Source organism: Nicotiana tabacum, chromosome 11 (assembly GCF_000715075.1).
Source record: "Nicotiana tabacum cultivar K326 chromosome 11, ASM71507v2, whole genome shotgun sequence".
NCBI lineage: Eukaryota > Viridiplantae > Streptophyta > Magnoliopsida > Solanales > Solanaceae > Nicotiana > Nicotiana tabacum.
The window spans coordinates 60,502,486-60,530,422 of record NC_134090.1 but is presented as its reverse complement, the minus strand read 5'-3'; the positions used below and the strand labels follow the sequence as shown (position 1 = coordinate 60,530,422).

Below are 27,937 nucleotides of genomic sequence, written 5' to 3'. Positions count from 1 at the left end.
AGTTAAGGACAATAGATCCTTAACTTTGATTTCCAAGTTCAAAAGTTAAGGACAGATAGTCCTTAACTTACAATTACACGTTCAAAAGTTAAGGACAAGCAGTCCTTAACTTACAGTTACAAGTTCAAAAGTTAAGGATAATAGGTCCTTAACTTTGACTTACAAGTTCAAAAGTTAAGGACGCTTGGTCTTGAAGTTTGAGTTCCAAGTTCAAAAGTTAAGGACATGTAGTCCTGAAGTTAAGGACATGAGCAGAAGGGTATTTTCGTCCGGGCAGTTAAAGTTTATTAAAGCAGTGGCTAAAGACTAAAGACATTTTAAACGGTGGCTTAAAAGTAAATACATGTGTTATTAGTGGCCAACCGTGCCGGTCTGTCGAACCTATTAAAATCTGCACCAAGGGATGATATTGAGTAAATGCTCCATGTTGGTGTTGAAGAAATCATTATTTCTCCATTGGACTTGGTAATGTTCATTTGGAGGAATAGTTTTTTTTTTTTAAAAATGTTCTGATTCCTTATTTTACTTTACTACTATTAATAAGCCAGAACGAGAGCAGCCTCCGGTTAGAAAATGAGCTGCATCCGGTACAAAATCGGGTCAAGACGGTTATTATCGTAATTATTGTAAAATAAAATAATTGTATTGGTTGACTAAAAAAGTTACGACTGTTACCTTGAAAACTGATATCGTATTTGACAATTCTACCCTTTAGTTATGTCATTGTACATTTTCCCAATACAATCATTTCGCAAGGGACCCACTTTTGGCCTTTTTTGATGTAGAACTGTAGATTCTGTGGATGTCTCTTATCAGTCTTATATACTTAGCCATTTAAAATTTTAAACACGATAAATCCAGAGACTAGATAATCATATAATAGGTCTACGTCGAAAGGTAAAAAACGATAGGTCAAGTTTTTTCTCATCTTTTTCCATTGCAAATTTTTAAGAGTGAAATATTTTACGTAAAAATAAACAAAATTATGAAACATAAGCACTTAAAAGAGCAAATAGGATATATTTTCCAAATGTATGATTTACTGTACAAATATTAATTTGAGAGTGTTTTGGGATAGATATATACCAGCTTAACATTGTCTAAGCATTCTTTTTCTTAATTTTCTATTGGATATAAAAATAAGAACAAACAGAATATTAACTATTATAAACAAGTAACTAAATGATTCTACACTGTAAATTATTTACGTAAGGCTCATCCTTAAATATTACTATGTCATCTCAAACCCAAAACGTTGAGTTATTTTTATTAATTATTAATTAAGACGTTTTCATTTATAAAAAATTTTGCTCTGACTTATTTTAGATATAACGATAACGTACTTAGTGTGTACCCACAAATGGAATATGAGAAGATGGTATGTACACAAACCTTACTCCTATCTTGTATAAGGTAGGGAGGATGTTTTTGATAGACTCTTAACTAAAGAAAAGCATTTTCAAAACAAGTTAAAATACAGGAGTAAAAAGTTATGATAAAGTAAATTATTTAATGAAAAATATCATATTCGTCATGACATTATTTACTAAAGCAAGAGAGGGAAAGATTTTTTTTTTAAAAAAGAATACGAAGAATAGAGGAAAAAAACTATATAAATTATAAAGATCGTTGGCTGAGCCGGTGCTAGATAAGAAGGGAAAATAACTTTCCTTTCGTAAGCCAATTATCTCTTTCTTAAATATTAGAAAGATTTCTCATGGAAAAAAGTACACTAGAAAATTTGAATCACAATGTGCTTTACATTCGTAACCAAAATGCTAATTCTTTTATCACATTCGTAACCAAAATGCTAATTCTTTTATCGACAATGTTTTACACATAAAATTTGCGGTTAGTAATTGGCATTACGTAAATTGAAGAATTTAAACGGTTTATTATTTAGAAACAAAATGAGAAAATATTTAATAATTTTTTATTTTTGAAATAGTAACACTCGACTGTACGCATATTAACACCATCAACAATGGAGAAAATGATAGCGTTAAGTTATTTTATTACTTTCAATTATTTTAAAATTTTGCTTAGAACCAGGACCAAAAAAATATTGGTCATATACGCTACATAATTTTTTTTTTGAATTGTGTTAGTATTTTCACTTTTTCTTTTGATTTTTATTAAATTGAAGTACATTAATAATCGAAATTTACAATTACTCAAATAGTCTCTAATTTAAAACTACAAATTCAAATAATATTTAATTAAATATTTAAATTGTCGCCAACTACTTAATGATTAAATTACTATAATAAACAATGTATGTCAAATAAAGTATATTTAAAAGGTTTTTGAATGGTACGCCGTTGGGTCCGGGCTTAGCCCGGGCATAACTTCACTAGTCTTTTTAGATAGCAAAAGAATTTGCATAATATTGTGTAACTCTGTCCATCAAAGTTTAGACAGTTGAGAAGAGAACACCTAACATCTTTTTGTCTCTGTTGGATTTTTGAACTCTGAATGTCATAATTTTCATCCACTACATTAATTGCAAGGTCACACCATTCATGATAATCTGTCCTACTGCTCATGTAATTGTTCGGTATCTTTTCCTTTTGCATTTTTTCTTGCTAGTTTCCTGGTCTCATTTTTGCTAATCTTAGCAGTCCTTGCAAAATTATATGAACTTGGCTGATGCAAGCAATTGGTATTACAATTTTCCTTCAAAATACTATTTATTTGGGCAATTCTAATTTCTATATATACTATCAAACAAGAAAAGACCAATTGAACTCTTCCCACAAAGGTAAATAAGAAGTTAAAAGGTTATAGAAGTAAAATTAGGGCGTAGTAAATTTGTGACAAAAGGACAACCTTTCTTGTGACAACCTAGTTCAACTACAAGTGACGTAAATTGTTACTATATAATATTTTAATTTAATCATCTGACAAGAATGACTAATTTAGCATTATCTTCTTCATTAAATCCCCTTAGAATCAAATCAAATAAGCTTACAAATTTAGTTGTTTTGCTTGGTAAGTAGGGAAGGAAACAAGAAAGGAAGATAGAACTCTCCTTTGACTAGTAGCTCAACATGAAATTTTCCATTAAATTAAAACTTAAATTTGAATGTCCAGTAAATATGAAACACCAAATTGAACTTTTATTTATAATCAAAAGAACAAGTCAACAATTAAAAAAAAAAACTATGTACTAAATTGAACCTCATTAATAATTTGAATTGTTTAAACTAAAATTTTAATTATATATTATGTTGCCTATAAAGTATGGCCTAGTCTACATTATTATAAAAACTTAATTACATTGAGTAAGAAGTGCAAAGTGCAAACTAACAAACTTAATTTATAATATTCAAGTTAAATATTAATTTCCAAATACATAAATGAACTTTTTTAATGTTAGGAGATCAATCAGACCAATTCATCCGAGCCGAGCTAGCTCGACTAGTCCCATGACTCCCATCTTTAATTGAGTCTATTTTGACTAAACTTCAACTAGTCCAAAGTGAAACGAGCTGTTTTGATTGAAATCAAACTAAGCTATGCTATTTCTAAACAACCTAACTCAGTTAAAATACGAATAAGTCAGAAGCAAACTTTATTTTCTTAATATTTTTTTTATCTTTTCAATGTTTATAAACTAAAAAAATGAATAGAGAAGTATGTTTTTTGTCTTTCTCTCCATTGTGTGCTTTAGGCGAATACAACAACAACCACAACAACAACAAAAAAATCCAGCAATTTCCTACAAGTAGGGTTTGGGGAGGATAAGATGTACGCAATCTTACCCCTACCCCGGAAGGGCAGAGAGACTGTTTCTGATAGACCCTCAGCTGGAGAACGGATGAAAAAAGTAATGGCAACAAATAGGAATAACAACAAGATAAAAACAAGACCGAAGCCAAGAAAACAGTTAAACTCTAGGTAGTAATATCAATCAATGAATAAAAGTATATCATACTAACACTAATGCTAGCAAACTAAGACAAAGAGAAACATTCGATTACATACTAGCCTTCTACCCTAATCTTCGACCTCCACGCCCTCCTATCTAGAGCCATGTCCTCAATCAGCTCTAGATGCGTCATGTCTCTCTTGATCATCACCTTTCCCCAAGACTTCTTAGGTCTACCTTTACCCCTCCTGATACCCACTAAGGCTAACCTTCTCGCACCTTCTAACTGGGGCTTATATGCTTCTTCACCTTAACATCCTCATCTCAGCTACTTTCATCTTCTGAATATGAGAGTTCTTGACAGGCCAACACTCTACTTCGTACAACATAGTCGGTTTAACTACTACCTTGTAGAACTTACCTTTAAGTCTCAGTGGCACATTCTTATCACACAAGACACTAGAAGTGAGCCTCCATTTCATCCATCCAGCTCCGATACGGTGCGTGACATCCTCATCAATCTCCCTGTTACCTTGTATTATAGATCCAAGATATTTGAAACTACCTCTCTTGGAGATCTCTCTCTTGGAGATGATCTGTGTATCAAGCCTTACACACATGTCTGCTTCCTGGGTAACTTTACTAAACTTGCACTCTATATACTCCGTCTTGATCCTGCTCAGCTTGAAACCTTTAGATTCAAGAGTCTACCTCCAAACCTCTAGTGTGTCGTCAACATTTCCTCGGGTCTCGTCAATCCGAACTATATCATCCGCAAAAAATATACACCACGGTACCTCTTCTTGAATGTATTATGTTAATGCATCGATCGCTAATGGAAACAAAAATGGGCTAAGGGTTGATCCCTGATGCAGTTCCATTACAATCGAGAAGTGTTCTGAGTCTCCTCCCACTATCCTGACCAGTGTCTTAGCTCCGTCATACATGCCCTTAATCACTCTAATGTAGCCAACATGCACACCTTTACTCTCTAAACACCTCCACAAAACCTCTCTCGAAACTTTGTCATATGCTCTCTCTAAGTCAATGAACACCATATGTAAGTCCTTCTTCATTGTCCTATACTGCTCTACCAATCTCCTCACCAGATGAATGGCTTCTGTAGTCGTACACATGTCATGAAACCGAACTGGTTCTCAGAAATAGACACACTCCTTCTCACCCTCCCTTTCACCGCTCTCTCCCAAACTTTCATCATATAACTTAGTATCTTGATACCCGTATAGTTATTATAATTTTGGATGTCACCCTTGTTCTTGTACAATGGAATCATCGTACTTCACCTCCATTCCTCAGACATCCTCTCCGTCCTAAAAATGATATTGAACAACCTAGAGAGTCATTCCAGGCATGCCTTACTCGCGCTCCTCCAGAATTCTATCGGGATCTCGTCTGGCCTGGTAGCTCTATCCCTGCTCATCTTACGCATCGCTCCCTCGACCTTCCCCACACTGATGCGCCGACAGTACCCAAAGTCCTGATGACTCCCCGCGTGCTTCATATCACCCGACACAATATCCCTATTCCCCCATCATTCAAGAGTTTATGAAAGTATAACTGCCATCTCCACCTAATTTGAGCCTCATCCATCAACACTCTACCTTCCTCGTCTTTTATGCACTTCACTTGATCCAGATCACGAGCCTTCCTTTCTCTCACTTTGGCCAGCCTGTATAGCTTCTTATCCCCGGCTCTCTTCCTCAACTCTTCATACGAATGTCCAAACGCCGTAGTCTTAGCTGCAATGACAGCTAACTTTGTCTCCTTCTTAACCTTCTTATACCACTCCCAGTTGGCCCTATTCTCCACCTCGTCTATGCTCTCTGCAAGCTTTTTATATGCCGCTTTCTTGGTTTCCACTTTACCTTGAACCTCTTCATTCCACCACTAGTCCCCTTTGCGGCCACTGGAGAAACCCTTGAGACACCTAGCACCTCTCTTGAGTCCCCACTACTCCTCTAGACTCCATAGCCAATAACTTCTCCCCCAACACCTGAGCTTTGTCCTTAGTCAAGGCACCCCACCTGTTTTAGACGAATGCAAAGAAATTTTTTTTGGGAAAATGACATTGCATAGTCGCTCTCAAAATAATAGTCGAATATATATATATATATATATATACATAATATGTCTGTTATATAAAAATATTATACAAATTGTATATATTTTTTTGGCTACCTAATATAAATAGTTTATGGCGTGAGCTAGAAGTGATAATACGCCAAAAATATTTGGCCTTTTAATCTCATAGATTTAAATTTGTAGGTCCAATAGGAAAATAAATTTTCTCCCACATTTTCTTTCTCGTTTCTCCTCAAACCAAATTAGACCTCTAATATATATTTATTTTTTAATATAAGTTTCCCTTTCTTTCTTTCTTTCATTTTCTATTCCTTTGACCTTTCCCATTTTATTATTCGTTCACCTTGCACTTTTGAATTTTTCGATTTGTTAGCTTAACTTTCAAGACCTGACTGAAAGCTCTCTTAGATACTCTCCATCTGTCTCACAAAGAGCCTTTTCAAACAAGCAAAACCCAAAAGAGTAAACGTCTCGAAGCCAGCGCGTTACCGGAAAATTTCCTAGGTTTCGTCGTTGATTCCATAAAAATCACCAATTCAACTCTCTATTAAGCGATAGTTGATCAAAGTGGGTGATTTTCTTCTTCTCTTTTGCTGACTTTGCATCAATTGCAGTCAGTGTTTACTTCCAATGGAGGATCATCTTCAGATTTCTCCGGCCGGGGCAAAAGCAAGTCCAGGGAAAGAGCAACAAGCCGCAGGAGTAGGCATACTTCTTCAGATCATGATGCTTGTACTCTCATTTGTGCTTGGTCATGTCCTTCGTCGTCATCGCTTTTATTATATTCCTGAAGCCAGTGCCTCTCTTTTAATTGGTACTCTTTCACTTCTCCCTTTTTCCTTTTGTGGATGGCAGACCTACTTTCATAAACTTCTAAATGAGGAAGGGGATCAGGATATTGTACTAGGTGAATTGAGGAATGCCGACAGCCCCCATGAACTAAGTGATTGTCGGGACATTGAGGTCGATGAGGTCATGGAGGCAATGCGTAAGATGAGAAGGGGCAGAGCTACCGGACCAGATGAAATTCCGGTTGAGCTTTGGAGGTGTGTGGGTAGAGCAGGCTTGGAATGGCTTACTAAGTTGCTTAATGTTATATCCAAGACTAATAGGATGCCCGAAGAGTGGAGGTGGAGTACAATGGTCCCGTTGTATAAGAACAAAGGCGATATCCAGATCTGTAACAACTATAGGGGTATTAAATTACTAAGTCATACCATGAAAGTCTGGGAGAGAGTGGTAGAAATGAGAGTGCGAAGGACAGTGTCTATTTCAGACAACCAGTTCGGGTTCATGCCGGGGCGATCTACCACAGAAGCTATCCACCTTATTAGGAGGATGGTGGAACAATACAGGGATAAGAAGAAGGATCTCCACATGGTGTTTATCGATCTAGAGAAAGCGTACGACAGGGTTCCTAGGGAGGTCTTATGGAGATGCTTAGAGGCTAAAGGGGTCCCGGTTGCCTACATTAGGGCGATTAAGGACATGTATGATGGAGCTAAGACTCGGGTTAGGACAGCAGGAGGCGATTCAGATTATTTTCCGGTTATTACGGGGTTGCACCAAGGGTCTGCGTTCAGCCCTTTCCTATTTGCCCTGGTGATGGATGCTATGACGCATCATATTCAGGGGGAGGTGCCATGGTGCATGCTATTTGCTGATGACATAGTCCTAATCGACAAGACACGACGCGGCGTCAGCGAGAGGTTAGAGGTTTGGAGACATACCCTTGAGTCCAAAGGTTTCAGGTTGAGCAGGACGAAGACGGAATACCTTGAGTGCAAATTTGGGGCAGAGCCGACGGAAGCGGGAGTGGAAGTGAGGCTTGATTCTCAAGTCATCCCTAAGAGGGGTAGTTTCAAGTACCTGGGGTCGTTTATTCAGGGGTCCGGGGAGATCGACGAGGATGTCACACACCGTATAGGGGTGGGGTGGATGAAATGGAGGTTAGCGACGGGAGTCCTGTGTGACAAGAAAGTGCCTCTGTTACTGAAAGGTAAATTTTATAGGGCAGTGGTTAGGCCTGCTATGTTGTATGGGACCGAGTGTTGGCCGGTGAAGATCTCACACATCCAAAGGATGAAAGTTGCAGAGATGAGGATGTTGAGGTGGATGTGCGGGCATACAAGGAAGGATAAGATTAGAAATGAAGATATTCGAGATAAGGTGGGTGTGGCCCCCATGGAGGACAAGATGCGGGAAGCAAGACTCAGATGGTTCGGGCACATTCAGAGGAGGAACACTGATGCACCGGTGAGAAGGTGTGAACGACTGGCGGTGGTGGGTACGAGGAGAGGTAGAGGGAGACCTAAGAAGTATTGGGGAGAGGTGATCAGGCAGGATATGACGCGACTTAGGGTTACTGAGGACATGGCCCTAAACAGGGAATTGTGGAGATCGAGCATTAAAGTTGTAGGTTAGGGAAAATTGTGATGTCTTTTTTTACAGCGCACTAGAGTGAGACTAGCTAGTTAGGAATTAGTCTTAGGATGCTATTGATCAACTACTGATGATGAGCTTTATCTTCTGTGTATTAATACCCTACATATTCTCGTATTTCCTATATCCCTTATATTGCTGTTACTTTGTTTTTATGGTATTTATGTTATGTTATGGATTTTATGGTATTTTATGTTGTTTTATTATGAGTCTATTGATAGTACTAATATAGTGTCTCTTGTTGCCTCTTTGAGCCGAGGGTCTCCTGGAAACAGCCTCTCTGCCCCTCGGGGTAGAGGTAAGGTCTGCGTACATATTACCCTCCCCAGACCCCACTTGTGGGATTACACTGGGTTGTTGTTGTTGTTGTTGTTGTTTGTTGTTTGAAGATGCATCTCAAGTAAAAATATTGTCACTAACATTATTGAGTTAGGTTAAGGTACCTTTCACACAAAAAAACCACTATGTGATTTTTCTCATTCGAAAAAGCTGGATAGGTGTTCCAGTAAGTTAACAACTTGGAAAAAGCAGTACTTATTACTTGGAGGCAGACTCACTTTCGTAAGTAGTGCGTTGGATGGGATTCCAACGGATCTGATGTCTCTGTTTCAGTAAAGAAATTGAACACTATTAGGAGTAACTTTTTAGGGAAGGAAATGCAGAAAAAACAAAGAATCATGTTGTCAAATGGCAAAATTTGATACTGATAAGGAAGAGGCATGGGGGCCAGGAACTTGAGACTACACATAAAATCCTATTATATAAATGGTTGTGGAAATATGATGATGGAAAAGTAAGCATTTGGAAGAATTTGATAAATGCGAAAGCTCTTCAAAGGGTGCCCCCCTGCATTTCAAAGCTCTTCAAAGGGTGTCCCCCTGCGTGTCAAGCTCTTCAAAGGGTGATATCTGGAGTAACATCAGTAGACTATGGAATCATTTTCAACAATACACTTAACTGAATCTGGGCTATGGTGTCAGAATCAAATTTTGGACTGATGTGTGGAGGGGGGCGTAAGTTTGAACATTAAATTCCCTACCTTATACAACTGCTCCACCAACAAAGCAGGGACTGTTTCTGATTTTTATTCTCCTAGTGGGTGGCAGCTACATTTTCGAAGAGATTTTAATGATTGGGAGTTGGAAGAAGTTGGACAATTATTTCAAATACTGGAGATGGTGGTGGTTGAAGAAGATAGAGAGGATGCCATGGTTTGGACAGCTAGTAATGACATGAAGTATTCTGTCAAGAGCTGTTACACTCTTCTCCAAAAACAATCTGATTATTTATGTACTGAATTGGCCATGGAAAATGCTATAGAGAACCAAAGCACCTATCAAAGTGGATTGTTTTGGATGGGTTGCTATCAGAGAAGCCTGTTTAACTCAAGATAATCTACAGAGAAGAGGCTTTCCTTAAGCAGCAGGTGTTATCTATGTGAAGAATCGAGAAAGCTTGGAGTCGGTAAATCATCTTTTTATTCACTGCAAAGTTGGTAAGCATGCTGGGAGCTCTTCCTGAATCTTTGTGATGTCATTTGGGCTATGCCTTCATATATTAGGAGTCTAAGTCAAGCACGTGCAAAAGATATCAAAGTCTCAGAAGCAGCTTTGTAGGACCATTCCCCTGTGCATTTTCTGGACCATTTGGACAGAAAGAGATAGTGTTTGCATTGAGAATAAAAAGAATAATATTTTTAGTCTTAAAAAGTTATATCTGCATAATCTGTTTTCTGGTGTACCAGGTGTTTATTAGAAAGTATGGACCAGTATCTGGAATTTTTGGATTAGGGTGTTCTCTGTAGGCTCTGTTTTCTGCTCTTGTGTACCCTTTTGGTATACTTTTTATTAATAATACTTTACCTTATCAAAGGGAAAAAAAGCTTTTGGTGGCAGTTACTTGGTACCTGTGTTGGTGGGAGGTAGCAAGTTCCGGCGGAATAGTCGAGGTACACGCAAGCTAGCCCGAACACCTCTTTCATAAAAAGAAAAGAAGAAAAAAAAATTTGAGGTTTCCTTTTAGCTGGAATTTGCTGGGAATGTTGTTGCGCCAATTTGACTTTGCTGTCGTGGCCTCGTGGGCAATTGTTTAAGAAGTCAGTGGAGCAAAGTATCCATCTAGGCTTTGTCGACGAGTTGGGAATTTAGTTGTTGTTGGTGCATTTACGTTAGGCCTAGGAGTCTTGTTAGTTTGGTTAGAGCTCTGTATGTTGTGTTATCTAGCTTTAGAGAACCCATAAATTGAGTATTAGAATGAATGAGACCCAAAGGGGGCAGAGTGAATAGAATATTCACATAGCTGAACTCATCTAGTTTGGGATTGTGATATTTTGGTTTGGTTGATGTTGGTAATGGTTCATTGTTCTAGTGAGTCAGTAAAATGCAATTCGAGTACTGTATTTTGAAGGTTGTTCAGCATATGCTATTGACTTGATCGATTGAGGTACCCTTTTATCTTGGAACTTGCTGAATTTATGTTGCATGGATTTTCTTTGTGGCAGGTTTGATTGTAGGAGGATTGGCTAATATATCAAATACAGAAACAAGCATTAGGTAATTTTTTGAATTTTCATCACCATTTGGTTCTTGAAGATTTTATTTATTTCTACCGATTCTTGTTGCTGGACTTTTGACTCTTTTTTTTCCCTTTTGCTTCTTGCTTGGCAGGGCATGGTTTAACTTCCATGAAGAGTTTTTCTTTCTCTTTTTATTGCCACCGATCATATTATATCCACATTTAGATTCTTTCCTGCAGAAATTTTCTATTATTTTCGTTCTTCGTGCTGTAGTTAAATATTCAGCTTCTTCGTGAATTTATTTGCAAAAGTTCTTTTCCTTGACCTCGTTTGCTTACTCAGTCAGGATTTAGTCTATCACCTGTAAGTTTTCTTCTCTTGTTACTTACTCGATATGCAACCTCCTTTTGTTTTTGCATTGCTTAACATTATGGCTTTTATTGATGCTGTAAGCAGAAACCGTTCTTTTCAAACTTTGGAGCAATTATCACTTTTGCTATTTTAGGAACTTTCATTGCTTCTATTGTCACAGGCATTCTGGTGTGAGTACTGCTTGCATCTATGATTTTCTTTGTATTATCAGTTTCCACGCTCATATAATTAATTTATTGTGAATGCAAATTTTGCAGTTACCTTGGTGGAGTCACGTATCTCATGTACAAACTTCCATTTGTCGAGTGTCTGATGTTTGGTGCTCTTATATCGGCAAGTGATCCTGTCACTGTTCTGTCTATTTTCCAGGTTAGTCTTTCTTTATTGGCATTCTGCACAGTTCTAATCAACTGCTTTGCTTCCTGTATTAGACTAGGCACTTTTGACTGTCTTCTATTTTTTTTTATTTAATTTTTTGTTTGTTTGGTTTTGTACAATTTACAACATATGTCTACACAATAAAATCCATAAAAGGAATTCCTTCTCATTATCTAAAAAAAGCTCTTTTCTGGTGACATCTATACTATTTACAATGTAATGTCATTGATCATGTTAGCCCTTGAGTTCTGTGTATATGAACGCCAGCAGAAGGCCGACTGAGTAAGGAGTAAGAGATATGTTAGATCAATGTTCTAATTGTCACGGCCCAAAACTGGAAGGTTGTTACCCGCACTTTGCGAGCAATCTAACCACCAAGTGAACCTTGACTGACCTAAGTCAAACAAACAATGGGACTCTGGGTGGTCCCGTACCATCAGATAACATGCAACAATTCTGAGAAAAACTGTGCCGAGTCTCAAACTTGTCTCAATGGCCTAATCACATAATAAATTGGTCCTCTAGAGACAAACCATAACATACTAGTCAACTTGTCCACCGACAATGGACGTGGAGTTGGACCAGTTGGTGGAGCATCTACCTGAAGCATATAACTGAAAATGGGTGCAACTTAAAAGTGTAAACAAAATAAGATAGACTACTAAGTCCTCCACGAAGAAGTGTGAGGATCACTAGTGCCGCCTGATCAGTATCGTGCTCAAGCATCTGCTGCTATGTCTGATTTTAAGATAACTCTGAAAGCTCTGCATTACTTTAACTTTAGATGCAACAGTTAGAAGAACATTAAGACAAGTTCTACTGTTATTTTATGAATGACAAAGGTAGAGAAAATCTTAAACACTGAAGATGGATAAGTTTTAGAATAAGTAAAATATAGCACTGATGTGGCACATTCCTTTGCTTTGCTTTTTTTTGAAATAATCAATTTTGGTATCTGATCTGTTGACTAGCTTATATTTATTTATTTTTGATAAATAAACCTTTTAGTATTATATATTGTTAGCAACTGTTATCTCTTTTTGCCGGATTTGTTATCATTTTTATACAACTATTTCTCTCTTTACCAATTGATTATCTTTCTGATATCTCTCTTTGCCAACTTATGTGATGCTGGCTTTTCAAAACTTTCAAATTGATATAGCTAGGTCTACTGTTTCATCATTGGCCAAGCGTACTGTGCTTTTGTTGAATGAGTTTTTCTTTAACATTATTGTAGGAGCTTGGCACAGACGTGAACCTATATGCGTTAGTGTTTGGGGAATCTGTTTTAAATGATGCAGTAAGTCCTACGCATTCTTATATGAAAAATTGACATTTCACTATGGCGATTACTTGTTTTCCCATTGGCACTTTAAATATTTGTATTTGCTATTTATCCCAAAAAAACAAGGTTATGTATTTGTATTTTGTGTATTTATTTCTTTGTTTTTCTTTGTATGGTGCACTCTTGGAAGATGGCAATTTCGTTGTACAGGTTAGTACACGTATGCTTAACAGCTGTGGATTTGATTTTCAAGGAGCATCTGCACATATAAATAGATCCAGAAGGATTGAAAATCAGGCACTGGATTGTTTTGTAGGACAATGTCATTGGTCAGAAGCAACATGTCAACTGGTCAAAATTACTTCATGATAACTGTCCGGTTTTTTGAAACTTTTATGGGCTCCTTGTCAGCTGGTTAGTATCTTCTACTGTTTACTTTTTTCCTCTCATCTTCTTCTCTCAGTGAAAGCTAATGTTGGCATAAGAAGAGAAGGTCAAGCAGGTGTTGTTTTTAGGAAAACAAAACTATTTAAACTATTCAAATTATGTCATTTTCTGGAAATGCCTGAGACCAAGAGGATGCTCTCTTTTTAAGCAGTCTGAATAGATTCCGTTGTAACTGCTGGAGCCCAGAAATTTATCCAAAAAAAGAAAGTCAAATGAAACTTCTGGAGTCAGTATTTGTATGCATTTGTTCTAAGATCAGTGATTATTTCTTAATAGTTTGACTTCTAGCTCTTTTGGAGTCAACTAACTGCTTGCTGCTATGATTCTACAGGTGTTGGAGTTGGATTTGTTTCTGCTTTGATATCCTTCATGTTCTACTTTCTTCCGATAGTGCAGCTCATGCACAGAAAAAATGAACCAGGAAGGGGTTGCCTTCTTAATGATTTATAACCAAACTCTCTAGATCTTCTAAAGATTACGGTGCCTCTATAATCGCTAATTGTTTCAATGCACCATGATTGTTATTTAATAAGCTTAAAGGTTCTACTGTATTTTGTTATATTTATTTTCCTTTATATCCTGCATAACCAAACAGCAGTGAAAGTTATTCATCTTCTCATTCTCTCAGCCTTTACCTTTTTGGTCTTTTCATTCTCTTCTGTTTGTTGTCCACTTCTTTTACTCTTCATATTATGAAATGTGTATTTGATGCTTTCTAGCTCATAAAAGTGTTGCGCTTCCTTGACTCCACACACCTTTTCAAATATGCTGGCTTGGATATTGACAAGTAAGTCAAGTATTTTATAGCTTTTCGCAGCTTGATCTATTTCTGACTGTGATTATACTGATGGTATTTCCACGAATTCCATTGGCAGTCTTCAGAACTTGGAGAGCTGTTTGTTTGTCCTCTTTCCATATTTCTCGTAAGCTACTACATCAGATTCCCTCAATTTTCCACATTCTATCTTGTTCTTGTACCTGACATGTAATTTATTGTTAACCATCATCTTTCAGATATATGCTAGCAGAAGGACTTGGTCTCTCTGGCATAGTGTCTATATTGTTCACTGGAGTCGTAAGTTCTCATCTATCGTTTCTCCATTTTTTTTTTTCATTTTCTAATTTCTAAGATATGCTTAGTACTTCTGGATTTGGTTTTGTAGGTTATGAAGCGCTATACGTACTCAAATCTATCGGAAAGTTCACAGCGATTTGTGTCAGCATTCTTTCATCTGATATCATCATTGGCTGAAACCTTTGTGTAAGTTGGGCGTTCAAGTTCTTGAGGATTTGTGATATTCTGTACTTCCCATTTTGTTAAATATCTTCAGTAAATGCTTGATTTTTTGGTCTAACGTGCAGATTTATATATATGGGATTTGATATCGCAATGGAAAAACATAGCTGGTCCCATGTTGGATTTATTTTTTTCTCAATTGTATCCTTGACATGTAGTCTTTTTTATATAGAAACTCGTTCCTTAATGTTATTGTGAATCAACCTTTTTTCCCTTAACTTCTTGTTCCCCCCAGCTGTTCATTGTGATTGCAAGGTATGTTTGTTACTCTGTTTTCTTATCTGGGATTACCCTTGTCCTTCTAGTTGTATTATACCAGCCATCTATTTCGTATTTCGTATTTCGTATTTTGTATTTCATATTTCATATCTCTTATATATTGTTGTTATTTTTAATACCCATTTTTATGGTACTAATATATCATCTCTAATTGCTTTTTGAGCCGAGGGTCTCCTGGAAACAGCCTCTCTACCCTTCGGGATAGGGGTAAGGTCTGCGTACATATTACCCTCCCCAGACCCCACTTGTGGGATTATACTGGGTCGTTGTTGTTGTTGATTACCCTTGTCTACATGGTTTTATCCCTGGCTCATTGTCCCAATGCTCTATATTGCTCTATATTTTCCCCCTAATTTGCATTAGATTGGATAGAATGATCACAAGGTTGTCCATACAAAATTTGCTAATCTTTTTCCTCTCTTTCATCAAGGGCTGCCAATGTGTTTGGTTGTGCATATTTGGTGAATCTTGTTCGACCTCCACACCGGAAGATACCAGCAAACCATCAAAAAGCACTCTGGTACAGTGGTAAGTGGTGAAGAAATTATTTTTTCAACCTACGTTTTGGATTTTCAATTCTAATTTGACTCATTATTGATGTGGACATATAGGCCTTCGAGGCGCTATGGCTTTTGCCCTTGCTTTGCAGTCAGTCCATGATCTTCCTGAAGGACATGGTCAGACAATATTCACTGCTACCACTGCCATTGTTGTATTAACGGTAGGCAAACTAACTCGAGTTTTGATTTACTTCTTATTGATGGCCTAATATGGGTGAACGAACTATCCAGAGACAAGCAGTAAAGAGAAACTAATTGATAAGCTGACTCTTATTCTGTGGGTGAGAAAGTGTTGATTGAATGAGTACTTCGATACAAACATTGAAGTCAGATTAGCAGCTGCAAATTTTCCTCCTTTGCTAATTGCAAGCATTAGAGTTGCTGATCCAAAACTTTTGTGCCTTTGTTTTTCTTTTAATAAATGAAAGAAGGTAAAATATATTTTTCCAGCATCAAGTGATTGCGGGGCCTGTGCATTACCAAATACTCCCTCCATTTCAATTTTAGATGAGGTAGTTTGACTCGGCACGGAGTTTAAGAAAAAAAAGAAAGGCTTTTGAAATTTGTGGTCATAAAAGCTTAAAGGGTAAAAGCTTTGTGGGGCCATGACATTTGTGTAGTTATACAAGCTTCTCGTTAAGGGTAAAATAAAGAGTTTAAAGTTAAATTATTTCTAATGGTAGAAATGTGTCATTCTTTTTTGGAACGGACTAATAAGGAAAGTGTGTCGTCTAAATTGAATCAGGGGAAGTAACAAAAGCTCGGTTCTTTTACTGCACGTAATGAACTGCGAGATTCTATCATTAAACCTGTATCATGTACATCTGTCTCCCAATTCAAAGATGATAGCAAAAATATACATCTAAATTTAGTGCAAGGATGCATTGCTTCTTCCTTCTCAAATTCTCTGGTTCCGCTCTTTCCAAACCACCCACCAAATGGTCGCAGGGATTGTATTCAGTGTTCCATATCTCCTATTCTGCTTTCTTATGCTCTCCTGAACCAACACTGTAACAGCTCTTTTGCTTGGCACACACATGAAGATCCAGTGGGTTCAGCATCATGTCCCATAATTGCTTGTCAGTCTGCAGTGGATGAATAAATAATTTGTATCCTCATATCCTTCCTCAGAAAGCACATATCAGTTGCATATAACAATTCCTCTCCTTTATAAGTTTTCCGTTGGACATGCTTCGTGCGCTACCCGCCATGGGCAGTGGCGGATGCACGTAGGGAGTTGTGGGTGCTTAAGCACCCATTAACTTTGACTATATTAATAAATTTATATAGGTAACCTTACAAATATTTAGATAAATATTGAGCGAGCACCCATAACTTTAAAATCCTGGATCCGCCACTGGCCATGGGAAACATTCCCCTGTAAGGTGCTTTATTTTTCCAAATAAGCTTCCATGGTCAGCCAGCATTTGTTTGCTGGACAGAAACCTGTATGCTGAATTGTGGAATGGCTACTTCTGCTTCCTTTCCATATCAAATAGTCTGGAATGCCTTGTGATATTTGAGTGTTGCTGATGTGCTGGAGTAGTTGGCAACTTCGCATATGCTCTCTAGTTCCCAATCATTGAAGTGTCTCCTGAGTTGGATGTCCTGCCTTTGTGTTGATCCCTGTTATTTTTTTATTCCCAGCCCTTCTTTTCTGGCTGCCCTGGCAGTATTCAAGTTGACCAATTTTATGCGTGTTGTGACCTGCTATAGATATTCCCCTCAGTTTGTCAATTCTTTTCTCTACCTATTTGAACATTGGAACATGGACAAGGGTTAAGTTGGCAGTGCATCCAGCACAAAATTTATAAACACCATTCTGTTTCCTAAAGAAAATATTTTCTTTTTCCAATCCGCCAATTTCCGTTCACATTTTTCCTCGACTGTTTAGCTTTCGATTTATTTTTAGTTTTTTCATAGGTCACAAGATTGGTGGGGCATTAAAGTACCTGAAGCAGCGTTTTAGCATTTGCTAGCTTCTTGTTATGCTGAAAAGATACGATTTAGCCTGTGGACAGGAGTGCCTCAGGAGTCATAAATTTGGAATTGAAGTTAATGGAGCAGTAGTCTAGTAACCGCACGCCATATGATACTAATAAATTTTGGGCAGCAGAATGGCTAGTAGGTGAAGAGAGAATTTGACATTATATTTTCCTGAGATAATGGAGAAAAAGTATCAGATAAATCTTTTATACGATAAAGTAAGTCTTCCTGTTGAAGAAATATTGCGAGAAGTAAAACATGATACTTTGTAATGGCGAGACTAATTATTGCTCCTAAGGAAGCAGTTCTTCCTTGATTGTGGTTAGGAAGTTTGCTTTGAGATGTGGAGATTGACCAGTCAACTATTAATAATATGAGAGGGTGTATTTAGAGTTTAGGAGCACGTACTTTTATAAGGAAGCTGTTGAATTTGATTTTCTGTAATCGTTGATGAGAAGATGGGATGCATACACGAAAAAAAGAAGAGAGGAGGAAACAATGTATCTACATAAAAGAAAACCCTGGAAGTCTAACAAAATACACCGAAGACTTTTATATTTGTAAAAAGAGAGATGATTAACATTTCCGGACAGGGACAGGAATAACCTTTAGGCTTTACCTGTTACCTGACATCAAAAGGTGTTACCTGACATCAGAAGGCTTCTATCAGGACCAATGTAATACCATTCCATTACATAGTTTATTAGATAACCAACGAAAGGTTAATTTCATAGATATCATCCAACTTTCAATTTTTGTTTTGTTTTTGGATGACTGAGAAATCCGTCTGGGCCAACTCTTAGAACCAACTGCAGCCTTCGACACTCGGGGATAATGGGTCTGCGCCTCTACTCTTCTCCGCTTAAACATATCATGTTTCGTTTGCATGGTCCAGGGCTTAAACCTGTGGCCTAAGTCATAGGTCCCTCGACATTTGCCATTTGAAACCCCCCCACCCCACCCCCAACCACGCACACACACAACCCGACAACCCTGGCCATAGATTTTTTGGGTATTTTTTTTTTAGAGATATAAACCCATTTTTTTGTAACGGAAAAATAGCTCAACAATTCCTACATGTGATAGCCTAGTTGTATTTCCAGGGACCAGATTTAGCATTTTTGGCGTTTTTTTTATTTTCTATGATATAGAGGCGTATTTGAGTTGTTTTTCCATTAGGAAGATTAGTTTTATGACTTTGAAGCAATAAACTAAAAGTTGGACGACCATGCATTTTTGTTTGCAATCAAAAGGCCAACCACATGCCTCAGCTGGATTATCATCGTGGTAGAGATGTCAATGTTCAAAGACAATCCTCCACCTATGCCTGCGCAAGCAATGCCTGTGGTTATTCTTCCCGAGGTTGGAGAGACATTCCAAAGCATGAAAGGGGTTATCGAACTCCTCAGTAACCTTAACCATTCAATGGGTGAATAATATAGGGACTAATGATCACTTGATCATTTAGTGTGTATGCTTTTCTCTAGGAGATTTTTGGTTCATAGCATTAAAAACGGGATATATGGTGTAACAATATAATGGTTTAATACACCCTATTCAGTGCTATTCTTGTATACCCTACCAAATGACCCCGAAGGCTTCTGTAAGAGCATTGTAATTCACAGTGGCACTATCTGAAACCACATGCTTTTCTAACAACTGGTCTTATAGCCTGTTTGGCCAAGCTTTTTTTTTTGGTCAACTTTTTTTTTTTTTTTTTTTTCTTTTTTTGCCAAAAGCACTTTTGGCCAAAATCGACCAAGCTTTTGGAAGGAAAAAAGTGCTTTTGAGGAGAAGCAGAAACAGTTTTTGAGAAGCAGGAAAAAATAGCTTCTCTCCAAAAGCACTTTTTTGAGAAACACTTTTGAGAAAAATACACTTAGAAGCAGTTTTCAAAAGCTTGGTCAAACACTAATTACTGCTCAAAAGTGCTTTTCAAATTAATTAGTCAAACACAAACTGCTTCTCACCAAAAGCACTTCACTTTTTTTAAAAGTACTTTTGAGAAAAGCACTTCTCAAAATAAGCTGATTTTAGAAGCTTGGCCAAACATGCTATTAATGTATGTGCGAGATAAAGGTAAACAGAAGTCTAATATTACACACAGCTCTAAAGATCATTGTATTAGACAGTCACTTAGGGGGGGTCATTTGGTAGGAGGCATTAGAAAAAATAATGCAAACATTAACTCTATGCATTACTAATACCTTGCTTGGTACATTTTTTCAACATGTGTATAAGTAATACTTGTATTAGTTATACATCATACTTGGTATTATCCTATGCATTAGTAATGCATATAAAACCATGACATTAGTAATACCAAGGCTATTAATGCATGCATTAGTATGTTTAAAGACAAAATTGTCCTTAAAGTCCTTTAAAGCTAGAGAATATGGAGGGCATTTTTGTAAACAACTATTTTTCTTAAAATTTTTGCAATGCATTATAATTTTAATACACCACACCAAACAGTAGATAAGAAATAATATATGCACAACTAATGCTTGCATTACTAACACATGCATTACTAAACCATGCATTACTAATACACCTTATTCCGCATTATTCTTATACATCCTACCAAATCACCCCTTAGAGAACTCTATGTTGGAGTAGAGTTAGAGAACTTTATCACGAAAAAGAGAAAGAACAAGAAAAAGCTGATTAAAAAAGACACAGACACGAACTGGTGGTGAATAATGTCTGTGTTCTGTGGAAGCCATGTACTCTGACATTTTCCAAATATTGATTCATTTAAACTGATTTTTATCGCTTTGCTTCCATTTTGATTACTATTACTCTTTTGTACCCATTCTTCCTTCATACTGGATGGATGATCTCTTTCACAATATGTTCTGGATATAATCTAATCAAACTGCAACTTTTCAGGTTTTGATTATTGGAGGATCAACAGGAACCATGTTAGAAGCCTTGGAAGTTGTGGGTGATGGTCATGCTGGCTCCTTGGGTGAAGTAAGTGTATTAGCAATGGTGTTTTCCAACAGTGTAATAAGTTGAATTCTGCTCAGTGCACTAATACTTTTTCCTGCTCTTTTCTGTCTTTAGACCTTTGAGGGGAACAATGGATATATAGCTCCTTCTTATAGTGATGAATCTTATGATGGTGAATCGTCATCAGGGAACAGGTTCAGGATGAAACTTAAGGAGTTCCACAAAAGGTAATGTTTACTTGCTTGTGACACAATGTAAGTGTAGGGAGATTTGAACCTTGGTCGCCTCAACGTTACCAAGTCATCCCAGCTAACTGGCTGGTGGATTTTACTGCTGGGAGACACAGGTGGTCCTCATCATTTCCTGTCTTTTAATGCATTTTATTTTCTCCAGCACGACTTCATTTTCAGCACTGGACAAAAACTACCTCACTCCATTCTTTACTACTCAAGGTGGAGATGAAGATGAAGGTAATCTTGCGCTTTATTTACACTCTATAATGTTTTGAGGACTTGATATGAGAACCGGACTATTTCTGTTAACACGCTAGTAACCACTTGCCTACGTTTCTTGTTGTGCTCATCAATTATTTTGTCTAATCATATATACAACGAATAACTCGATAAGCTCATGCAAATCAGTTTCTACAAGCTGTAGAAGCTCAGGCAAATATGACTTTATTTTTCCTGCTACACAGATGAGCCAATTATGCACAGCTCCAGAAGGGGTGTTTATGATGGCCACAACTGACTTTCAAAGACCACAGTCAAATTTCCAGATAACAAGACTCGTACAAACTACTTTTTGCTGCAAAGATAAAATCAACTTCAAGCATACTCTGCGGATCAATGGGGATGAGTGGCTTGTTGATTGTAATTATGCATCAATTATGACGAAAAGTTTAGATTCTTTAGGGGTACAAAAAGAAATAACAGATGGTATCGGTATAGGAAGTTCAGGATTAAACATACCTGGCAGAGCAAAGCACCTGATATATTGTATATGAATATGAATATTCAAGCCAGGATTAGGACCGGAAACAGGATTCCATTGAGAGTGGCTTGTATATGCTGAAATGGCTATACTATTCGTTCATCTTTAAATTTTACAGGTTAATGCAGGTCTAAAAATGTTTTATCTCTAACTTTTTGGAAGTTAGTACAGGTTTAAACTGTGGTAAAGAGTTACGGGTGCTCCTTCCTGATTATCAAGTAAAATGTATATTCTGTTTAGCTTGTAGAGATAACTGAAGTTGTTACGATCCCAATTTTCCTCCATAGGATGTCGTGATGACACCTAATCTTTAAAACTAGTTAAGCCTAACATTCATGCAGAAGTAACTGAAATAATAATTGAAGTCTCAAAACTCAGCAACTATGTAAAATAAGCTCTGCAACTCAGCGTATACAACTCCCAAAACTTGGCGAATACAAGTCACAAACTTTAAATAGTAGTACTGAATAATCCTATACATCAATGTCTATAAAAAAAGGATAAGGAAAATAGAATAGTCTACGTAGAGGGGGACTTCGCGGCCTGCGGACGTTGGCAAGTACACCTTGAAGTCTCCGCAGCTGAGCTCTTGTTAATACTTGGGCTAGTAGGTGTAATGATCCGACCGGTCGTTTTGAGCACTTGCACTTCGCTCGCCAGTTCTCGGGCATGGCTAGCCTTGTGTGATATATTATGACTTAGGTAAATCGTCGGTTTTGGTTTTCAGGATAATCGAAATAGATTTGGAAGAACAATTCCCAGTTTGAAGCTTTAAATTTAAAAGGTTTGACCAAGTTTTAACTTTTTAGTATTCGATCTCGGATTTGAATTTTTATGATTTGGTTAGCTCCGTTAGGTGATTGTGGACTTGGGAGCGCGTCCGAAATGTGAATTGGAGGTTCGTGGTAGATTTAGGCTTGAATTGGCGAAATTCAATACTTGGAGTTTCCGGTCGACAGTGGAAATCTTGATATCAGGCTCGGAATGGAATTCAGGAAGTTGGAGTAGGTGCGTAGTGTCATTTGTGATGTGTGTGCAAAATTTTAGGTCATTCGGACGAGGTTTGATAAGTTTCAGCGTTGTTTCTAGAATTTGAAAGTTTGTAAGTTCTTAGGCTTGAATCCGAGGTTGATTTGGTGTTTTGGTGTTGTTTTGAGTGATTCAAAGGCTCGACTAAGTTTGAATGACGTTATGGGATGTGTTGGCATGTTTGGTTGAGGTCCCGAGGGCCTCGGGTGAGTTTCGGGTGGTTAACAGACCAATTCTTGGTTTTGGAAGTTGGCAGATTTTTTGGTATTTTGTTGCAGAGGAATCCTTCTTCCCGTTCGCGAAAGGGCTCTTGAGAGGGGCAACCTAGTAGTGCTTCGCATTCGCGATGTAGGTCCCGCGTTCGCGAAGGTGTGGAGTTCAGGCAATTAAGCCTAGACATTCGCAATGGGTGTTCCGCGTTCGTGTTGGGTCGAGCTGGATGGTCTTCGCGTTCGCGCCTGGGCCCTCGTATTCGCGAAGAAGGGAATTTGGTCTGAGGAAGCTTGTGTTTCGCGAATGCGAGGGAGCTTCCGTGTTCGCGAAGAAGAAAACACCTCGGCAGAAACTTTAAGTTCAAAATCAAGGGTTTTAGTCCATAACTTCAAAATTCATTAGAGAGCTCGGGAGAAGGCGATTTTGGAGGGGATTTTCAGAGGATTGATTGGGGTAAGTGTTCTTCACTCAAATTTGGTTAAATTCTATGATTAAGTCTTGATTTTTATCATTTAATTTAGGAATTTGGGGTGAAAATTAGGGAAAATGGAAGAAAATTTGGAGAGTTGATTTTAAGGATTTGGATGGCCATTTGATGTTGGATTTTGGTGAATTTGATATGGGTAGACTCGTGAGTGAATGAGCTTTTTAGTTTTGTGATTTTTATCAGATTCCGAGACGTGGTCCCAGAGGCCGGGTTCGAGCCAATTTCGGGATTTTTGAGTTAATGTGACTATTTTCGCTTGGGCTTTGTTCCTTTAGCATATATTGGTGAATATATACTGATTTTGGTTAGGTTTGGCGCATTTGGAGCCGAGTCGAGAGGCAAAAGGCATCGTGGGCTAGAGCTTGAACCGGTTTGAGGTAAGTAATGATTATAAATGTTGTCCTGAGCATATGAAACCCCGGAATTCACATCGTGGTGCTACTTTGAGGTGACACACACACTAGATGACGAGCGTGGGGGCGTGCACCATTGGGGATTGTGACTTGATCCGTCCCGTATGATTTTTAAGTCGCGTATTTGATTGAAAACTATTTGATACTATTGTGTTTTGGAAAGTATTACTATATTGTGGGCTGAATGCCATATTTGGGCCTCGTGCCAACTGTTTTGGACCCTTAGGGACTTTTTACTACTATTCCTCACTGTTTAAACTTAATATCTGTACCCAATCATGCTGTGCTTTACTTATTTCACAACTCAGCTATATTTACACTGTTTTGATATTTTAAATGATATTTTGGGCTCAGCATCCTGTTTTACTATCGCCCGAGTGGAATGAGAGATTTTTGACTGAGTGAGGCCGAGGGTTTGTGTTGTGAGGATATAATGGGAGTGGGCTGTGCGCCGCAGCATATTGTACTGATTTGTTATGTATGAGAGACCGAGGGCCTGATTTATGATGCCACGTGGTGGCTTGTTATGTGAGGCCGAGGGCCTGATTGATTATGCCACGAGATGGCTTGTTATAACGCTTGGGTTGTAGGATCCCCTCCGGAGTCTGAACACCCCCAGTGAGCGCGGGTACCCAGTGTGAGGGATGTGATGTTGCCTGAGGGGCTGTTATTGACTTATGTAGTGCCCGAGGGGCTGATTACAAGTGATTGTGAGATAGCCCGAGGGGCTGGTTCTGTTGATATTTTGCCCGAGGGGCGCTTTATAATTCATTGTGCCCGAGGGGCTGTATACGAGTGAGTTTTTGCCCGAGGGGCCGACTATGTTTTCATCATTTCTACTCACTGTTTCATCATTTGTTTGAAAACTGCTGAAAGATGTTTTAAATGGAATTTTACATATCTTCAAATGATTTCTACCGAAAACTAGATTTTTAATGAAATGATTTGATTTATATACTTTTTTGGAAACACACTGTACTTACTATGGTGTTATGACGTGGACTATGTGTTTTCTTACTGTTCAGTTTTTATTTACTCTTATTACTTACTGAGTTGGCATACTCACATTACTCCCTGCACCTTGTGTGCAAATTCAGGTATTTCTGAACCCAGTAGTGGGTGTTGATTACTCAGTGGCAGGTTCATCGGAGTCGACAAGGTAGCTGCATGGCGTTCACAGCCCTGTTCTTATCCCTCATATCTTTCCTAGATTTATTTCTTTTGATCTTCTAGTCTTGTTTAGACTTTATTGTATTGAGATAGAGCTGTAGTTGCTCATGACTTGTAACACCCTGATGTCAGGCTTGTGTATTTATTTCGCACTGGTTATTTAGACTAATATTATGAGATTTCTTGTTAATTAATGGCTTAAAAATGACATTTATAGAATAATAGTTTGAATTAGAAATTGTGTCGGCTGTCCTAGTTTCACGATAGGTGCCATCACGACCGGGTCGGTTTTAGGGTCATGATAAGTTGGTATTAGAGCCTAGGTTACATAGGTCTCACGAGTCATGAGTAGGTTTAGTAGAGTCTCATAGATCAGTACGGAGACGTCTGTACTTATCCTCGGGAGGCTGTAGAACCTTTAGGAAATCCCACATTCTTGAATTCTTATCGTGCGTCCTTGATTCAGCTTGAAATGTAACTCTTTGAATTCCTTCCACGCATTCGTATGCGCGCATGAGCGCTCAGTATCAACTGTGCATCGACGATTTGTGATTCCCTGATCGAAGGGCGAGATGTGATTTCTGTTTGTTGATGTTGGGCCAGTCTGGAGGACTTGAGGCCGAATTTTGCCTATAGCTTGAGCACTGAGGCATTGATTGTGTGAGCACGTACTTCTGGATTTATATGTCCGGTAGTGTCCCTATTAGTGGAAGTGGTGACTGGATGGCTATGTTATGAGTATGATGTGACTGCGATATGTATTCATATGATTTGAATGTGACGAGAGGGGTCTGCTTGAGGGTAGAAAGAACTATTTGGTGCTTTATTTCCATCTTGATTTGATGCGTAGCCCCGAGTTATGGGTGTATTGAAGGATCTTTTCATGTTGTCTAGTTGGGAAGTGAAGTAGATTTCATGTTGTGATATGTGTTCAGACTCAGGAAGATTAAGTGATTGCGTGATATTTATGACGATGGAAGGGTATGGAGAGATGTTAGTTTGAGGCGAAGCATGTGGCTTATCTCCTACGGAGTGTTCTAAAGTTTGTGTGATTCTTATGTTGTTTGTTGGGAGACCTCCTTTACCAGTGAATTATATATGCTGCAGATTGAGTTTGGATCGTGTATGAGAGTGAGCATGACTATTACGAGGGTGAATGCGAGAGTTGCAGATGATTTGAAGTACTAGCTGGTTTGTGTTACGTGAGCTTATGAAGGATTTAGTTTAATCTCACTATGGCAGTAATAGAGTATGGGTATCATGAGTTATGGTGTGTTTTGATCGGTGGCTTTGAGCTAAGTGGGGGAGTATGCTATTGATAAGTTGATTGCGCGGCTAAGTGTCGTATCAGTTTCAGCTTGAGGTATACTGACGAATCAGTTGTGGCTTACAGGGGTTGAGGTCGAGGATTACTCGAGTAAAGGAAATTTTGGATAGGGGTTGTGTTATGCTTTATGGGTGTATAAGAATCATGGAATGACTTAAGTTGTTATTGGTGAAGGATGTAATATGTATGGAGCAAGAATTTATTTGGTTTCATTAAGGTGGGGCTACTTTCTAGGGTGTTGGAGTGCTAATGAAGCCCAGGTCGTTCGATTCATTTGATCAGTCTAGTTGAAACCTGAGTAAAATGGATGACTCCCGAGAATGGTTTTGAAGGATTCAAGATTTACATGTAGTAATTGGGAATCTTCAGGATGTGTGTTAACTAGAAACTGAGATTTATATGGGAGGATGTCAGGACTTGTGGCATTTCTGTATCATTATGAATTCTACATACCAGTATCAAGAAGGCGAAGGTAATGGATTTAGATTCGCAGAAGGTCTCTTTAGAGCGAGTATCTTAGTTGTGGTACTTTTGGGGGTGCTTCAGAAGAATACAACGGTTTATGAGCCTTAGGGAGGTGTGGTTTTACGCTAAAGTTCGTAGGGCAAGTTTTAGTTAAGAATAACAATGTACTAGCAAGGAAACGTATCAATTTGAAGGTAATTCGGAAGGAACTCAGAGAATTAGGACAACTTAGTAGTAGGTTGGATCAACATAGTAATGGATATGATCGGTTCTTGGGTGCTTATTTATGCGGTGGGTTTCTACAGGTGTTTCGAGGCAATGCTCTTAGGTTTTGATGGCCTGCATAGCTTGGTGGAGTTGGAGGAATTCAGTCCTGATGGTTTGGTTTTGTGAAAATGGGATTCGGATAGCTCTTGATGGTTTCTACCACGGTTTGAGGTGTATATTTTCTACTAGCGTGAGGATCATGTGATGTATAGTGATTTTCTTCTAGATGTGATCAAATGGAATGTTCTTGGCTAGTTGAGTACGTAGCTGCTTGTGGTTCGGAATGGATACAGAGCTCTCATGTATATCCTAGGATGGTATGGTATATGCGGTATGTTGTGTAAGATCGAGATTTGAATGTGTAAGGTCACAGTTCAGTTCTGAAAGGAAGGTCATAAATTCTTAGACAACGTAGGAAGTTTAAGGAGACTAGGTAAATAATATCACTAATTGGTGTGGCTTTATGAGGGTATACATTTTAGAAAGGGCAATGTGCTTGAGTTAAGGGTACTTCATTGGTGTTGCGGCGGTCCCTTATTGGATAGACTGCTAATATTCAAGTTTTCTTGGTGGCACGGAAGAATTATAGGAGTATCCCTCGTGGGATGATTGAGTATTAGAGGTGTGTTATGTATTCGAGGGATGGAGTTGGGATCGGATATGGTGATCCGTGTGCTTTATGGATTTGGAGACCGAGAGTTCTTATAGACAAGTTATGTCGTGGTTGTGGGCCGCGTATATCGGTCTTGTGTGGTGACTATTGGTGGTTGGGAGGCCCGAGTGGATTCGTTGTTGCTTAGCATGGTGGATTTTGATTTGATATTGGGTATGGATTGGTTGTCTCTGTGTCGTGCTATTCTAGACTGTTACGCTAAGATGGAGGCATTGGCTATGTTAAGGATGCCACAGATTGAGTGGCGAGGTTCGACGGGTTATGTTCATAACCCTGTTCTTATCCCTCATATCTTTCCTAGATTTACTTAGTATGGTCTTCCAGTCTTGTTTAGACTTTATTGTATTGAGACAGAGTTGTAGTTGCTCTTCACTTGTGACACCCCGATTTCGAGCTTGTGTATTTATTCC

At 38.2% G+C, this 27,937-nt stretch overlaps 1 protein-coding gene across 1 annotated transcript; it reads left to right on the top strand.

Moving 5' to 3' along the window:
* Window positions 1–6,307: 6,307 nt before the first annotated feature.
* LOC107776876 (sodium/hydrogen exchanger 6) lies at window positions 6,308–21,612 on the top strand. The gene is made up of 22 exons (XM_075225107.1): window positions 6,308–6,788; window positions 10,917–10,968; window positions 11,083–11,142; window positions 11,270–11,294; window positions 11,388–11,473; window positions 11,561–11,672; window positions 12,919–12,981; window positions 13,157–13,176; window positions 13,283–13,380; window positions 13,745–13,773; window positions 14,169–14,200; window positions 14,289–14,336; window positions 14,428–14,488; window positions 14,577–14,674; window positions 14,776–14,851; window positions 14,946–14,965; window positions 15,420–15,517; window positions 15,601–15,710; window positions 20,428–20,511; window positions 20,605–20,717; window positions 20,884–20,960; window positions 21,188–21,612. Exons 1-22 carry the CDS (start codon window positions 6,605–6,607, stop codon window positions 21,238–21,240), a joined length of 1,599 nt encoding a protein of 532 aa, XP_075081208.1. The 5' UTR covers window positions 6,308–6,604; the 3' UTR covers window positions 21,241–21,612.
* The last annotated feature ends 6,325 nt before the right edge of the window (window positions 21,613–27,937 follow it).